Source organism: Trachypithecus francoisi, unplaced genomic scaffold (assembly GCF_009764315.1).
Source record: "Trachypithecus francoisi isolate TF-2019V2 unplaced genomic scaffold, Tfra_2.0 Lachesis_group19, whole genome shotgun sequence".
In the NCBI taxonomy this organism is placed as follows: Eukaryota; Metazoa; Chordata; class Mammalia; order Primates; family Cercopithecidae; genus Trachypithecus; species Trachypithecus francoisi.
This window is the reverse complement of record NW_022681464.1, coordinates 8,852,505-8,869,689: the sequence shown is the minus strand read 5'-3', so window position 1 is coordinate 8,869,689 and position 17,185 is coordinate 8,852,505. Positions and strand designations below refer to the sequence as shown.

Genomic DNA, 17,185 nt, shown 5'->3' with positions numbered 1-17,185 from the left:
AATGACTTCGATGAGTTGACAGAAGCAGGCTTCAGAAGGTTGGTAATAACAAACTTCTCCAAGCTAAAGGAGCATGTTCTAACCCATCGCAAGGAAGCTAAAAACCTTGAAAAAACATTAGACAAATGGCTAACTAGAATAAACAGTGTAGAGAGACCTTAAATGACCTGATGGAGCTGAAAACCATGGTACGAGAACTTCGTGACACATGCACAAACTTCAATAGCCAATTCGATCAAGTGGAAGAAAAGGTATCAGTGATTGAAGATCAAATTAATGAAATAAAGTGAGAAGACAAGTTTAGAGAAAAAAGAGTAAAAAGAAATGAACAAAGCCTCCAAGAAATATGGGACTATGTGAAAAGACCAAATCTACATCTGATTGGTGTACCTGAAAGTGAGGGGGAGAATGGAACCAAGCTGTAAAATACTCTGCAGTATATTATCCAGGAGAACCTCCCCAACCTAGTAAGGCAGGCCAACATTCAAATTCAGGAAATACAGAGAACACCAAAAAGATACTCCTCGAGAAGAGCAACCCCAAGACACATAATTGTCAGATTCACCAAGGTTGAAATGAAGGGAAAAAGGTTAAGGGCAGCCAGAGAGAAAGGTCAGGTTACCCACAAAGGGAAGCCCATCAGACTAACAGCGGACCTCTCAGTAGAAACCCTACAAGCAAGCCAGAAGAGAGTTGGGGCCAATATTCAACATTCTTAAAGAAAAGAATTTTCAATCCAGAATTTCATATCCAGCCAAACTGAGCTTCATAAGTGAAGGAGAAATAAAATTCTTTACAGACAAGCAAATGCTCAGAGATTTTGTCACCACCAGGCCTGCCTTACAAGAGCTCCTGAAGGAAGCACTGAACATGGAAAGGAACAACTGGTACCAGTCACTGCAAAAACATGCCAAATTGTAAAGACCATTGATGCCAGGAAGAAACTGCATCAATTAGCGGGCAAAATAACCACCTAACATCATAATGACAGGATCACATTCACACATAACAATATTAACCTTAAATGTAAATGGACTAAATGCCCCGATTAAAAGACACAGACTGGCAAATTAGATAGAGTCAAGACCCATCGGTGTGCTGTATTCAGGAGACCCATCTCACATGCAGAAACACACATAGGCTCAAAATAAAGAGATGGAGGAAGATCTACCAAGCAAATGGAAAGCAAAAAAAAAAAAAAAAAAAAAAAGCAGGGGTTGCAATCCTAGTCTCTGATAAAACAGACTTTAAACCATCAATGATCAAAAGAGCCATTTCATAATGGTAAAGGGATCAATTCAACAAGAAGAGTTAACTATCCTAAATATATATGCACCCAATACAGGAGCACCCAGATTCATAAAGCAAGTCCTTAGAGACCCACAAAGAGACTTAGACTCCCACACAATAATAATGGGAGACTTTAACACCCCACTGTCAATATTAGACAAATCAACAAGACAGAAGGTTAAGAAGGATATCCAGGAATTGAACTCAGCTCTGCACCAAGCAGACCTAATAGACATCCACAGAACTCTCCACCCCAAATCAACAGAATATACATTTTCTCAGCACCACATTGCACTTATTCTAAAATTGACTACATAGTTGAAAATAAAGTGCTCCTCAGCAAATGTGAAAGAACAGAAATCACGACAAACTGTCTCTCAGACCACAGTGCAATCAAATTAGAACTCAGGATTAAGAAACTCACCCAAAACTGCACAACTACATGGAAACTGAACAACCTGCACCTGAAGGCAGAAATAAAGATGTTCTTTGAAACCAATGAGAACAAAGACACAATGTAACAGAATCTCTGGGACACATTTAAAGCAATGTGTAGAAGGAAATTTATAGCACTAAATACCTACAAGAGAAAGCAGGAAAGATATAAAATCAACACCCTAACATCACAATTAAAAGAACTAGAGAAGCAAGAGCAAACACATTCAAAAGCTAGCAGAAGGCAAGAAATAACTAAGATCAGAGCAGAACTGAAGGAGACAGAGACACAAAAACCCTTCAAAAAATCAGTGAATCCAGGAGCTGGTTTTTTGAAAAGATCAACAAAATTGATAGACAGCTAGCAAGACTAATAAAGAAAAAAAGAGAGAAGAATCAAATAGATGCAACAAAAAATGATAAAGGGGATATCATCACCAATCCCACAGAAATACTAACTACCATCAGAGAATACTATAAATACCTCTACGCAAATAAACTAGAAAATCTAGAAGAAATGAAAAAATTCCTGGACACATACACCCTCCCAAGGCTAAACCAGGAAGAAGCTGAATCTCTGAATAGACCAATAACAGGCTCTGAAATTGAGACAATAATTAATAGCCTACCAACCAAAAAAAGTCCAGGACCAGACAGATTCACAGCCAAATTCTACCAGAGGTACAAGGAGGAGCTGGTACCATTCCTTCTGAAACTACTCCAATCAATAGAAAAAGAGGGAATCCTCCCTAACTCATTTTATGAGGCCAGCATCATCCTGATACCAAAGCCTGGCAGAGACACAACAAAAAAAGAGAATTTTAGACCAATATCCCTGATGAACATCGATGCAAAAATCCTCAACAAAATACTGGCAAACCGTATCCAGCAGCACATCAAAAAGCTTATCCACCATGATCAAGTGGTCTTCATCCCTGGGATGCAAGGCTGGTTCAACATATGCAAATCAATAAACATAATCCATCATATAAACAGCTTTTCATGCTAAACACTCTCAATAAACTAGGTATTGATGGAACGTATCTGAAAATAATAAGAGCTATTTATGACAAACCCACAGCCAATATCATACTGAATGGGCAAAAACTGGAAGCATTGTTGGGGGCAAGCCTCCCAAAATCTGGCCATAAACTGGCCCCAAAACTGGCCATAAATAAAATCTCTGCAGCACTGTGATATGTCCATAATGGCCCTAACGCCCAAGCTGGAAGGTTGTGGATTCACAGGAGTGAGGGCAAGGAATACCTGGCCCGCCCAGGGTGGAAAACCACTTAAAGGTATTCTTAAGCCACAAACAATTAGGATGAGCGATCTGTGTCTTAAAGGCATGTTCCTGCTACAGTTAATTCGGCCCATCCCTTGGTTTCCCATAAAGGATACTTTTAGTTAATTTAATATCTACAGAAACAAAGCTAACGACTGGTTTGCTGTTAATCAATACGTGGGTAAATCTCTGTTTGGGGCTCTCAGCTCTGAAGGCTGTGAGATCCCTGATTCCCCACTTCACACCTCTATATTTCTGTGTGTGTGTCTTTAATTCCTCTAGCGCCGCTAGATTAAGGTCTCCCTGACCGAGCTGGTCTCGGCAAAGCATTCCCTTTGAAAATCGACACAAGACAAGGATGCCCTCTCTCACCACTCCTGTTCAACATAGTGTTGGAAGTTCTGGCCAGGGCATTCAGGCAAGAGAAAGAAATAAAGGGTATTCAATTAGGAAAAGAGGAAGTCAAATTGTCCCGATTTGCAGATGACATGATTGTGTATTTAGAAAACCCCATCGTCTCAGCCCAAAATCTCCTTAAGCTGATAAGCAACTTCAGCAAAGTCTCAGGATACAAAATCAATGGGCAAAAATAACAGGCATTCTTATACACCAATAACAGACAAACAGAGAGCCAAATCACGAATGAACTCCCATTCACGATTGCTTCAAAGAGAATAAAATACCTAGGAATCCAACTTACAAGGGATGTAAAGGACCTCTTCAAGGGGAACTACAAACCACTGTTCAACGAAATAAAAGAAGACACAAACAAATGGAAGAACATTCCATGCTCATGGATAGGAAGAATCAATATCGTGAAAATGGCCATACTGTCCAAAGTAATTTATAGATTCAATGCGATCTCCATCAAGCTACCAACAACTTCCTTCACAGAATTGGAAAAAACGACTTTAAAGTTCATATGGAACCAAAAAAGAGCCTACATTGCCACATCAATCCTAAGACAAAAGAACAAAGCTGGAGGCACTATGCTACCTGACTTCGAACTATACTACAAGGCTACAGTAACCAAAACAGCATGGTACCAAAACAGATATATAAACCAACGGAACAGAACAGAGGCGTCAGAAATAACACCATACATCTACAACCATCTAATCTTTGACAAACCTGACAAAAACAAGAAATGGGAAAGGATTCCCTATTTAATAAATGGTGCTGGGAAAACTGGCTAGGCATATGTAGGAAACTGAAACTGTATCCCTTCCTTACACCTTATACAAAAATTAATTCAAGATGGATTAAAGACTTAAATGTTAGGCCTAAAACCATACAACCCCTAGAAGAAAACCTAGGCAATACTATTCAGGACATAGGCATGGGCAAGGACTTCATGACTAAAACACCAAAAGCAATGGCAACAAAAGCCAAAATAGACAAATGGTATCTAATTAAACTAAAGAGCTTCTGCATGGCAAAATAAACTACCATCAGAGTGCACAAGCAACCTACAGAATGGGAGAACATTTTTGCAATCTACCCATCTGACAAAGGGCTAATATCCAGAATCCACAAAGAACTTAAACAAATTTACAAGAAAAAAACAAACAATCCAATCAAAAAGTGGGCAAAGGATATGAACAGACACTTCTCAAAAGAAGACATTTATGCAGTCAACAGGCACATGAAAAAATGCTCATCACCACCAGTCATCAGAGAAATCCAGATCAAGGGCCAGGTGCGGTGGCTCACACCTGTAATCCCAGCACTTTGGGAATCCGAGGCAGGCGGATCACGAGGTCAGGAGATCAAGACCATCCCGGCTAACATGGTGAAACCCCATCTCTACTAAAAATACAAAAAATTAGCCAGGCCTGGTGGTGCCTGTAGTCCCAGCTACTTGGGAGGCTGAGGCAGGAGAATGGTATGAACCTGGGAGGCGGAGCTTGTAGTGAGCTGAGAGCATGCCACTGCTCTCCAGCCTGGGCGACACAGCGAGACTCCATCTCAAACAAACAAACAAAAGAAATCCGGATCAAAACCACAATGAGATACCATCTCACACCAGTTGGAACGGCGATCATTAAAAAGTCAGGAAACAACAGATGCTGGAGAGGATGTGGAGAAATAGGAACACTTTTACGCTGTTGGTGGGAGTGTAAATTAGTTCAACCATTGTGGAAGACAGTGTGGTGATTCCTCAAGGATCTAGAACTAGAAATACCATTTGACCCAGAGATCCCATTACTGGGTATATACCCAAAGGATTATAAATCATGCTACTATAAAGACACATGCACACGTATGTTTATTGTGGCACTATTCACAGTAGCAAAGACTTGGAACCAACCCAAATGTCCATCAATGATAGACTAGATTAAGAAATTGTGGCACATATACACCATAGAATACTATGCAGCCATAAAAAAGGATGAATTCATGTCCTTTGCAGGGACATGGATGAAGCCGGAAACCATCATTCTAAGCAAACTATCACAAAGACAGAAAACCAAATACCACATGTTCTCACTCATAGGTGGGAACTGATCAGTGAGAACACCTGGATACAGGGCAGGGACCATCACACACTGGGACCTGTCAGGGGGTTGGTAGGGCTGGGGAAGGGATAGCATTACGAGAAATACCTAAAGTAAATGATGAGTTGATGGGTGCAGCAAACCAACATGGCACATGTATACCTATGTAACAAACCTGCATGTTGTGCACATGTACCCTAGAACTTAAAAGTATAATTTATAAATAAATAAAAAAAAATAAAAATAGGCAACAGGGCTGGGCACAGTGGCTGACTGGGCGTGGTGGCTCATTCCTGTAATCCCAGCACTTTGGGAGGTCGGGAAGGGCAGATTACCTGAGATTAGGAGTTCGAGACCAGCCTGGCCAACATGGTGAAACCCTGTCTCTACTAAAAATACAAAAATTAGCCAGGCATGGTGGTGCATGCCTGTAATCCCAGCTACTCAGGAGGTTGAGGTGGGAGAATCACTTGAAATCGGGAGGCAGAGGTTGCAGTGAGCTGAGATCACACCATTGCACTCCAGCCTGGGCAAAACTCACTCTAAAAAAACAAAAAACAAACAAACAAACAAACAAAAAGGCAAAGAATCTAAATAGATATTTCTCCAAAGAAGATATACAAATAGCTAATAAGCACATAAAAAGATGCTCCACATCATTAGTCATCAGAGAAATGCAAAATCAAAACCACAGTGAGACATCACCTCAAAACCACTGAGATGTCTATAATCCAAAAAAAGATAATAAAAGTGTCGCCATGGATGTAGAGAAATTGGAACCCTCATACAATGCTGGAGAAAATGTAAAATGATACAGCCACCTCAGAGAACGCTGGCAGTTCATCAAATGGCAAACACAGAGTTACCATATATTTTACTCACAGGTATAAACCCAAGAGAAATGAAAATCTATGTCCACACAAAAACTTAACATAATGGTGAAAACAATTCAAATGTCTATGAGTTGAAGAACAGAGAAACAGAATTTAGTCTATCCATACAATGAAATATTATTCTGCAATAAGAATAAATGAAGTACTGATACATGATATGACATGGATGAACCTTGAAAACATTCTGCTTAGTGCAAGATGTCAATCACATAGGACAACGTAGCATATGATTCCATTTATATTAAATGCTCAAAACAGGAAAATCTAGAGAGACAGAAAACAGGTTAGTGTGTTTTTTCATTCCTAGGACCAGGAGGGATGGGGGTCTGGGAAGTGATGGGTAAGGGGTACAGGATTTCTTTTGTAGAGTAATAAAAACGTCCTAAAATTGACTGTGGTGGTAGATGTGCAACTGTATGAATATATTAAAAGTCATTTAACTGTACACTTTAAGTGGGTAAATTTTATTTCAATAAAGCTGTCAAAAAAAGAAAGAAGAAAACGGTGAGGACTAAGACGAGGATGTTCACTATGACACTTTTATTGAATATTATGTCGAAGGTCCTAGCCACTACAATAAAACAAGAACTATATATTAAGGTATAATGGTAGTAATGAAAGAAAGAAAAATGTCTACATAGAAATCCCCAGATAATCTACAGACAAACTATTATCAGTATGTGCATAATCAAAGTTGCTGATTATAAAATTAATACACGAAAATCAAATTTATTTCTATATAGCAGCTATAAACAGTTAGAAAATATAACATTTTGAAAGATAATCTGTACAATAGCAAACACTTTATATAGTTTTTAAATAGTTAAAAACTATGTAGCTAGACATGAATTGTTATGGACTAAATAATTGTTTGTGTCCCCCCAAAATTCCTATGTTGAAATCAAATCCCAAGGCAATGGTATTTGGAGGTGGAGTTTTGGGGGGATGATTAGGTCAGAGAGTGGAGCAGTCACGAATGGGATTGGTGCCCACCTAAGACAAGGCCAGAGACTTAGCTCCCTCTCTTTCATCCCCACATGAGGAAACAAGAAGTGTGCAACCTGCGGGAGGGCCCTCACCAGAACCCAACCATGCTAGCACCTTGATCTTGAACTTTCAGCCTCTTGAACAGTGAGAAACAAACATTTGTTGCTTAAGCTACCCAATCTATGGTAATTTGTTATAGAAGCCCAAACAAACTAAGACATAAATCTAACAGAAAACATTCAAACTTTTTATGGAGAATTATAAAACTCCACTGAAAGACACGGGAAGACATTCAAGGCCCATGGTTATCTGGTTTTCCTGGGATTAAGTTTAAAAGATGGACTGAGACCAGATTATTAAAATCTACCATGTCCTTTCTTTCTACTACTAAATAAACATTGCCCTTTACTGTCCCTTTGTTAAAAACACCTGAAGTCATAATACTCTAGGGCTGTGAGCTTATATGAAGATTTCAGCACTAACAAAGGGGATTGGGGTCAGTGCGGTACTTAAAAGAAGAGGAGACAATTTCCATGCCCCTCATTGTGGAAAATCTTTCTTTTAACGCTTTCTGTTCTCAGCATTGACACCTAGAAAGGGTAATCTGCACTCCCTGTCTCTACATTCTCTTTCCCCACTCACTCCCTGCCCACTGAAACAGGATCCTGTCCCCACTCTTCTCTCCCAAACTGTCTTTGCCTCTACTGCCAACCCAGCAGACACCTCAATCCTATCCCACCCGAGCCCTCTTCCCGGCATGCCACAGCTGGCCACTCACTCTGACACCCTCATCCCTTGGTTTCCTTAACACCTCCCTCTCCTCATTCCCTTCCACCTCTCTCCAGCCTCGGTTTCCAGAACCAGCTGTCCTCTCTCGACCCCTTATAGGTGCAGACATCCTTCAAGGCTCTCCTTTGCACCCAGACCCATTGTCATTTTCCACTCTGCTCTGTCTTTGGTGACTCATTCAATCCCAGTGCTCACACCAGTGTTTTTCTGATTAAGGGTTTCAACCCAATGGATTGTAAAATACACAATAACAAAATTTACCATTTTAACCATCTTTTTTTTTTTTTTTTTTTTTGAGACGGAGTCTGGCTCTGTAGCCCAGGCTGGAGTGCAGTGGCTGGATCTCAGCTCACTGCAAGCTCCGCCTTCCGGGTTTACGCCATTCTCCTGCCTCAGCCTCCCGAGTAGCTGGGACTACAGGCGCCCGCCACCTCGCCCGGCTAGTTTTTTGTATTTTTTAGTAGAGACGGGGTTTCACCATGTTAGCCAGGATGGTCTCGATCTCCTGACCTCGTGATCCGCCTGTCTCGGCCTCCCAAAGTGCTGGGATTACAGGCTTGAGCCACCGCGCCCGGCCCATTTTAACCATTTTTAAGTCTACAGTTGAATGTAATTAAGTACATTCACCTTGCTGTGCTACCATCACCGCCATCCATCTCCAACACTTTCTCATCTTTCCAAACTGAAACTCCATACCCATTAAAAGATGACTCCCCATTCCACACTCAGACCCCAGGAACCACCATTCTACTTTCTGTCTTTATGAATTTGACTACTCTAGGTCTCTCATATAATTGGAATCATAGAGTATTTGTCCTTTTGTGCCTGGCTTATTTCACTTAACACAAGTGAAATGGTTGTGTTCATCCATGTTGTAGCACATTTCAGAACTTCCTTTCTTTTTAAGGCCAATATTCCATTGTATTTTTTAATGAAATAGAATGGATTTATTTATTTTATTTTATTTTATTTATTTATTTTTTTGAGACGGAGTCTCGCTCTGTCGCCCAGGCTGGAGTGCAATGGTGCCATCTCGGCTCAATGCAACCTCCACCTCCCAGTTTCAAATGATTCTTGTGCCTCACCTCCTGAGTAGCTGGGATTACAGGTGCATGCCACTACACCCAGCTAATTTTTGTATTTTTAGTAGAGATAGAGTTTCACCATATTGGTCAGGCTGGCCTCAAACTCCTGACCTCGTGATCCACCCACCTAGTCCTCTTAAAGTGCTGGGATTACAGGCGTGAGCCACCGCACATGGCGAATGGATTTTTTAAATGAAGTAAAATAGAAAACATTAGAGTGCATTTCTCGTAATAAGGCCAAGTATTGTTTCACAAAATGTTTCAGTTGAGTGTGTACATAGCTGTGTTCAAGGTCCCCGGCTATAACATATACCATACTGTGCTTTCCAATCATAAAAGTGTGAAAAACACTGATGTCAGTGGTTGGTGACTATAAATCTACATTACGAGTCTGGCTCTTCCCTGCACAGTTCTGGGTAGCTCCACGCACGAGGATCTAGACCCACAGCTGTCACCCTCCCCGCTCCCTCCCCGAGACACGTCCTCCTCACAGGGTCCCTACTTTCTTCTCAGGAATTGGGCCCTGCCTGCCTCACTCTGCCCCCAGCAGTATAGCTCTAACCCCTGAGTCATGCAGATTCACTCAACTCTTGCCAGCACTTGTCAATCCTTGCTCAAACTCGATTTCATTCCCCTTCCTTTCACCTCTGCCTGTGCCTGTGGATCACTCCCCTTTCTTGAAGACCCCTTCAAATGCCTCCATGTACCTTGAAACACAGTGATTTGCTCTGGCTCCCTCTTCCTTGTTTTTAGAGTCCCTCATCCATTCCTCTAGGCATGGCTCATGTATCAGTTGCATGCCCTTCTGTCTTCCTAATGCCATGGGCTCCTTGGAGACCCAGGACTGTGCCTGACTTGCACACCGTTGTATCCTCAGCACTTAAAGAGTAAATCTGCGTGAAGTATTTGTTCAATCAATCAAAAACAGACATGGAGAACCCAAGAGCATCAAGAGGAATGTTCACAACTTTGTTTCTTGTCTTTTTCTCCTCATTCACATAGTGCATGTTTTCTCCATTAGAGACACTGAGCCCACTAACCCACCTGCACTGCCCCGCCTTCTCCCTTCCTGACCAAGGTAGGTGCTGCAAATGGACCCCCAGAGTTCTGACTGCTCTCAGTAGGGTCCTCCCAAAAGCTCCGGTTGCAGAGCACAGGGAGCGCCCAGGGTCCAAAGAAGTAAGCACACATCGACTCACAGCCCCACTGCCATTTGCTGTGGGCTGTCACTGAATTCTCCCTGAAAGAGCCTGCCATTGCTGTATCCCTGAACTCTTTGTGAGGTGGCATTGCACCAGCTCAGCACAGAAGCAAACAATGGCAGCCTTCAGGAATCCCCTGCCTCTGAAGTGGACCTGCTCCCTGCAACAAGTTCTTCTCCCTTTCAATGGGCTATGACAGTACCTCCCAGCCTTTCCACCTCTTTAACTCTTCCTGTGGAAGGCCCAGCTAATGTCCTTCCTAGGGACTTTTATCCTGCCATTACCCTACTCGAGGGCCAAACACTGCTCCCAATGGCCCAATGAACCAAATGCAAATTGTTCTTCTCAATCTTCAAAACACTTTGCTGAGGCTAGTGACCCACTGTTACATCTGCCCCCTTCGTCCCTTCCTTCCCTCACGTCAGTTGTATCCATTTCTTCATTGTGTCTCTTCCAGTTACAATCCCTGTGTACACACACATAGTCCTACCTTCAATTATTTATTCATTATCCGATATTTATTGAGAACTTCTTATGTGCTGGACACATTTGGTGTTCACAGTGCAGCTGGGAACAAAACAGAGCAAATCGGCCGGGCGCAGTGGCTCATGCCTGTAATCCCAGCACTTTGGGAGGCCGAGGCGGGTGGATCACAAGGTCAGGAAATCCAGACCATCCTGGCTAACAAGATGAAACCCTGTCTCTACTAGAAAAATACAAATAAATTAGCCGGGCGTGGTGGCGGGCGCCTGTAGTCCCAGCTACTCGCAAGACTGAGGCAGGAGAATGGCGTGAACTAGAGAGGCGGAGCTTGCAGAAAGCCGAAATCACTGCACTCCAGCCTGGGTGACACAGAGAAACTCCGTCTCAAAAACAAAAACAAAAAAAAGAGCAAATCCCCACCTCATGGAACTTTTGGTCTGGAGCAGAGTTTCTCAACCTCAGCTAGTACTGAGGTTTGGGGCTGGAAAATTCTTTGTTGTGGGGGGCAAACTATGCATTATAGGATCTTTACAACACCTTTGGTCTCGTCCCAGTGCATGCAGCAGCACTCTCCTCTCCCCAATGTGAACACCACAGAAGTCTCCAAACACTGCTGTGGTGAATAGGGGATTGAGAACCACTGGTCTAGAGCAGCAGGAGGAGCTTGTTGCAGCTTGCAGATTGCCTGGGGAGCTTGCTACAAAGGCAGGTTAGTAGATCCCTCCCCTAGACAGTCAGATTCAGGGGCTCAGGAGTCTGCATTTCAGTGGTCCTCCAGTTGGTTCTGATTCAGGCCCTCCCAGATCCTCTGCTTGACGAACACTGGTTAAGTGTTTGTAGACAGGAGACAGGCTGCTGATAATCACATCAGCCCAGCTCATTACAATCATGATATATGGAGGAAACAAGATAGGTGAGCAGGTGCTAGGGGTGACACTGATGTGGCAGCCACACCCAATTCAAGATCAGGACTAATCAATGATTAAGTCAAGTGCTGCAGTGTAGGTAGGGCCAGGTGTGGGAGAGACGGGAGGAAATTGTGACACACTTGCATCTCTACATCTTTGCTCCTGCCCACTTTTTGGATGTGCATGCCCCCTGCCCCCACCCTCAAATCTTACCCTTCCTTCAAGGCCCACTCAAGTTCAACTTCCTCTGGGCACAGTCTTGCCTAACTTCTCCAGCCTATCAGTGCCTCTCTTCTCAGACAGTTTAACATTCACTTTCTATTTCATTTGTGGCTATTTTGTTGCCCCAAATAGACTTCGAGTCCTCTGAGCACCAAGACCACATTATCTCCTTCTTTACAGACCCTTATCTACAGGCACACTTCCAGGATCAGGCCTATACAGGTTTTGCTTGGTTGATTGGGTTGAGTCTCTAGAATGAGGCCTGCAAGATAGCATCTGTGAAATTTAGGGTGTCAGGGTCTCTGTGAGGGAGGAAGGGAAGCACCTTGTGTGCCTGCTGAACTCCTGGCAGCTAGCCCACCCACCCAAGACCAGGGAGGACTTGCCAGAGCAAGCAGGTAGTAGTTTGGTTGGCATTGCCATAGGCGGTTATACTTTTCCCCCGTTGACAGGGCATAAGGAATCCCAGCAGCCCCAGCAACTTTGGGGAGGTGCCGGCAGGGGGCAGGAATCCAGAGCTGCCCTGCTGAAGAGCAAGGGCCAAGATGGCAGCAGGCAATCGGCCTGCAGGGCTGCAGCAAGCCGTGGGGGACCCAGTTGTCCTTGCACAGGATCATCTCAGGGGCAGCAGTAACCGAAAGAAGAGGCAGGCCCAATCAGATCCAAGAAGCCAGGAGGCTCCGAAGATGGCCTTTAAAGCCACCAGTGCCAGACAGCACTCAGGAGCTGCCACCAACCAGGGAACGCTCCCTGGGAGGGTTCGGAGCAGCGACTGGCCGTAAACAAATGTTCAGAAAAAGGTGCCTCATTACTCCCCAGCTCTGGGGGAGTTACAAGGAGGGGAAACAGCTTAAGTGCTCAGCTTTTCCACTGTAGAGCCACACCCAGCAGCGATCCTCACCTGCCCATCCTCGTGGGCAGCCCAGATTGGGAGCACCCATACCTGATGTAGAACCCAAAGGATGAGAAGAGGGCTGTTTTGTTATGGGGAAGTTTAGAGAAGAAGGTGGGATGCTTACTTAGCTAGAGAGACATTTATTTTCCTATCAACCTGGGGGATGGGCGGTGTGAGTAGGGAGGCACTAGCAGCAAAGAAAAAAACACCCCAGCAGCTGGGAGAGAGCGCTCTTTCCAAGAGAGGCTCTGATATGGGTATATCCTAGAGCAGGAACCTCCCCTAATCACCCAAACCAGGCAGAGAAACCCCAAGTGTTTCCCTTAAGCCAGAAGAGCCGGCAGAAGGAAGTGGCTGGCATTTCAGTGTATCTTCCGCAAACAGAGAGACTGAGGCTGTGCCCGAATTGAATTTCTGAGTAACACCTCCTGCTGCTCTTTCTCTTGGAGTTTAACTGTGGATTGGGGTGGAGTAGGGGGACAGCCCAACCAGGGGTTAACTTCTACTGCAGCTCTGACCTTTTGCGCTGAGGATGAGAAAAAAAAAAAAGCCATCTGTTTCAGAAGGAATCACGTTGTTGAGTTTCACAGATCCAGTGGCTATGGGATTATAAGACTTCATTATCACTATCCCTGTCGCATCGCCACAGCCCACTACCACCCCCACCTAACCCGAAGCTCCTGGAGGGGAAAATGCTTTTTTTCCAAAGGGTCCTTACGAAAGTTCAGGACTCGAGAGGTAATAAATAAATAAATAAATAAATAATCTATACAATTTTGAGCCCTCCGACCCCGGAGTCCAAACAAATGGCCATAGAACTGTGGGTTTGGAGGACACCGCTCTGACCCATGCGGTCTTTCCGGTATTAAATGGATTTATCGTTAGCCTGGTTGCCTGGAATTCTACCCTGTCCTTCATTTTTCATAGTGGAACAAAGTTGCCTGGGCCCTCCAGCTAGCGCTGGGCAGGGAGCTGGGAGCAAGGATGCTCTTGGAAACGCGGTGACCCAAGCTTAAGCGGCCATGCTCGGGGCTAGGAGCGGACCCCACGGTCACTTACACCGGGGCGCTGTGACGGAAGCTGCCGCTGCCACTGGCACCCGGGGGCTCGTCAGCCGGCTCCGTGCATCCCGCCCTCTCACGGACTTTCTTACCTCTTAATGTAGTTCCTGCCATACAGGATCTGTTGCAGCAAGGTCACCAAGGCGAAGGCGCAGATGAAGATGAAGAGCAAAGTTCGGTTCCCCAACAAATCCCGGTTGGCCGAGGGGTCCGCGTAGCGCATCCTGGCGACCGGGCGCCGCGGGCGCGGGGTACGGGGCGGCCAGGCAATGACTCGCGGGGTTCCGGGGCCCCGGAGGGCGCGCTGCCGACGTGGCGCCTCACGGTGCGGTCAGGCAGGCGGGGGACTTCGCGGGGCAAAGTTTCTGGCTGGCGCGGCCGGACCTGGGGACATCCACGCTTCGCAGCCGCTGGGGCGGCAGACAGGACAGGGCCAGTGGCAGGGAGCTCTGCCGCGGCCCGGGGCCTTCCCCACCCCCGGGTACCTTTACCTCCAGGGGCCCGCGCCTGGCAGCTGCCGATTTCCCCGCGGAGGGGCGACTCCAGGTGCCACAAGCCGGAGGCGGCCCCTCCCGCCGAGGTGGTGGCCAATGGGGAGCGGGGCCCGGGCTCCGTCCCCTGTGCGCCCTAGCGCACCGCGCACCGCCCGCTCCAGTCCGGCTCCGGATCGCGGTTGCCCAGCGCGCGGTGCCCTGCCAGGGGCGGGCCACGTCTGATCCCCGGGCCCGCAGCGAGGGATCGCGAAGGTTGGCCTTCGGTTCTGCCGATAGGGACGGGGGAGGGAGGGTACAAAACACCCGTGCAGTCTGGCTAATGATAGGCGGGCCGTGGGGAGGGGGAGGGGCGGAGCGGAAAACGCCGGGTTTGAATCTTGGAATTAAAAAGAGGCCTGGGGCTGGGCGGCGGCTCACTCCTGTAATCCCAGCACTTTGGGAGGCCGAGGCGGGCGGATCACAAGGTCAGGAGTTCGAGACCAGCCTGGCCAAATGGCGAAACCCGTCTCTACTAAAAATACAAAAAACAAAATTAGCCGGGCGTGGTGGCACGCGCCTGTAGTCCCAGCTACTGCGGAGGCTGAGGCAGAAGAATCGCTTGAACCGGGAGGCGGAGGTTGCAGTGAGCCGGGTCGCGCCACTGCACTCCAGCCTGGGCGACAGAGCGAGACTCCGTCTCAAAAAAAAAAAAAAAAGAGGGCAGGAAGAGGAAACAGCCTCTGCGGAGCTGGACTTGATGGAAGGGAGCATTTGCGTGCGGCGCGCAGGGCACTGAGTCACCGCCGTGGCCGCGTCCTCGCGCTCTTCTAGCGATTTCTCCGGAGAAAGCGGAGCAAGGTCAGCCGGGCAGCCCTTCAAGGACGGCGCGCGCCGCTCCTGCATGCTGATGGCCTGCGGGGCTACCTGCCCGCCCCCCCGGCGCCCAACTCCGGCAGGGAAGAAATTCAGGGGCTGCCCGACCCCGCCACAGGCCTCTTCCCCCTCCCCAGCCGCAACTCGGCGGCCGTTCGTCAAAGACCCTGTTGTCACCGAGACACTGGGACCTTGTCTCATCCTCGAAACCACTCGTAAATCTTAGGTCAGGCAGCCGGCAGCCTTCGGGAACCACAGTCCCCCCAAAGCTTTAGTAAGTCAGTTACTACATCCGGAAAGATTCGTGCTTCAGAATGCAAGTCAGGGTGAATAGTCACAGAAACGCAATGAGAACGTCGTGCCTCTTCAGAAATTCTTAGCCTGAAATACCGTCCCCACCCCCCAACCCGGCCAGGCGACAGTCCTGGCATCCTGACACCGCAGAGGCTCCAAGCGCTGGGAGTCGCGTGCCCGCAGCGCTCGCCACTGAGGCCGGTTGGAAGATTCTAGGGTGCCTCTTCCCAGGCTCCAGCAGGCACTCCGGGAGGTTCTAGAGTCAGATCAGGGATTCAACCGGGAACCTGACCGAAACTCAAACCTCAGCACAAGAACTTCGATGGTGGAAGTGCCCAGACTCCAATACCCTCTAGACCTTGGCATTTAGTAGTTTCTTCTTTGAACTGGTAAGATCAAGGAATGCACAGTAAAATCTCATGATAAGGCTACCACCAAGAATTCGGGATTTGTGTTAGTTCCTAAGGCAGAAGTGGCCCCTGTGCTAGCCATGAAGAGTTTCTGTATTTCTCTGCAAGATCACAGGTAGGCTTTTTAACCAATTAAAGAAAAACTCCAACATTTAGAGGGCCCCATTATTATAATAATTCCTATATTTGTTTGCTTTCTGGCACATAAAAACGTGCTTCACTTGCATGTATTAATGAATTTTCACCTCCTAGCCCCTGGCTAACCAATTTTACAGCTGAAGGGGCTAAAGCAATACTTGCCCAAACTCACCTAGCAACAAGTCTTGGGATTCTGAGATGAGGCTCTTTCTCCCACACACACAGGCAGGCTGGTTTCTTGGGAGTGGGACTTGTTCATTTGTCCCCACCACCACCATTGATTTTGACTGAATGCTCCACTCTTGCTGTCTTCCAATTTTTGAACAAGGGGGTTTGCATTTCACTTTGCACTGGGCCAAATTATGAGGTAGGTCCTACACACAGGCTCCAAGTTGACAGTACTAATTTTTCTCTACTTGGTGCTCAAGTGTAGAGTTTGAGGGGTACTATCATCTCCACTCCAGGCAAGGCACTGTCATTTCCTTTGTATTCCTACTTATTCTCCACCCCATCAGGTGCTCGCTCTGATGCCTGTCTTTGAGTGCATGCTTTCTTGGAAAAACAAAACAAATCTGTTTTTAAGTAATGAATCCAAATTATCCTAAGAACTTTTTAATTGCAATATAATGCATTTACAGAAAAGTACACAAATCATAAATGTTCAGCTCGATGGGTTTTCACAAGCTGAACATACCCCTGTAACCAGCACACAGATCAATTATCAGCCTCCAGGAATCCCCTCATGTTCCTTTTCGGTTACTGTGTACTCAAGAGTAACCACTGTTCTGACTCCTAACCCCAAAGATCAGTGCTTCCTATTCTTGTGTTTTATATAAATACAATTATACATTACATATTATTTTGTGTCTGCCTTCTTTTGCTTAACGTTACTATGAGATTTATCTATGTTGTTGCATGTGGTGGGCAGAATTACAAGATGTCCCCCAAGATTCCTCACCCCTTC

General features: G+C 46.0%; 1 protein-coding gene across 2 annotated transcripts in view; it reads right to left on the bottom strand.

The window, feature by feature from the left end:
• ST8SIA5 (ST8 alpha-N-acetyl-neuraminide alpha-2,8-sialyltransferase 5) overlaps positions 1 to 14,916 on the bottom strand; it is an 89,596-nt gene extending 74,680 nt beyond the window's left edge. Inside the window, exon 1 of one of the 2 annotated variants that reach the window (XM_033177832.1) lies at positions 14,126 to 14,916. In XM_033177832.1, coding sequence (XP_033033723.1) covers positions 14,126 to 14,256 — 131 coding nt within the window. In that variant the 5' untranslated portion in view covers positions 14,257 to 14,916. The remainder of the gene's footprint in view (positions 1 to 14,125) is intronic. The other variant, XM_033177831.1, reaches the window with a different exon arrangement.
• Between the last annotated feature and the right edge of the window lie 2,269 nt (positions 14,917 to 17,185).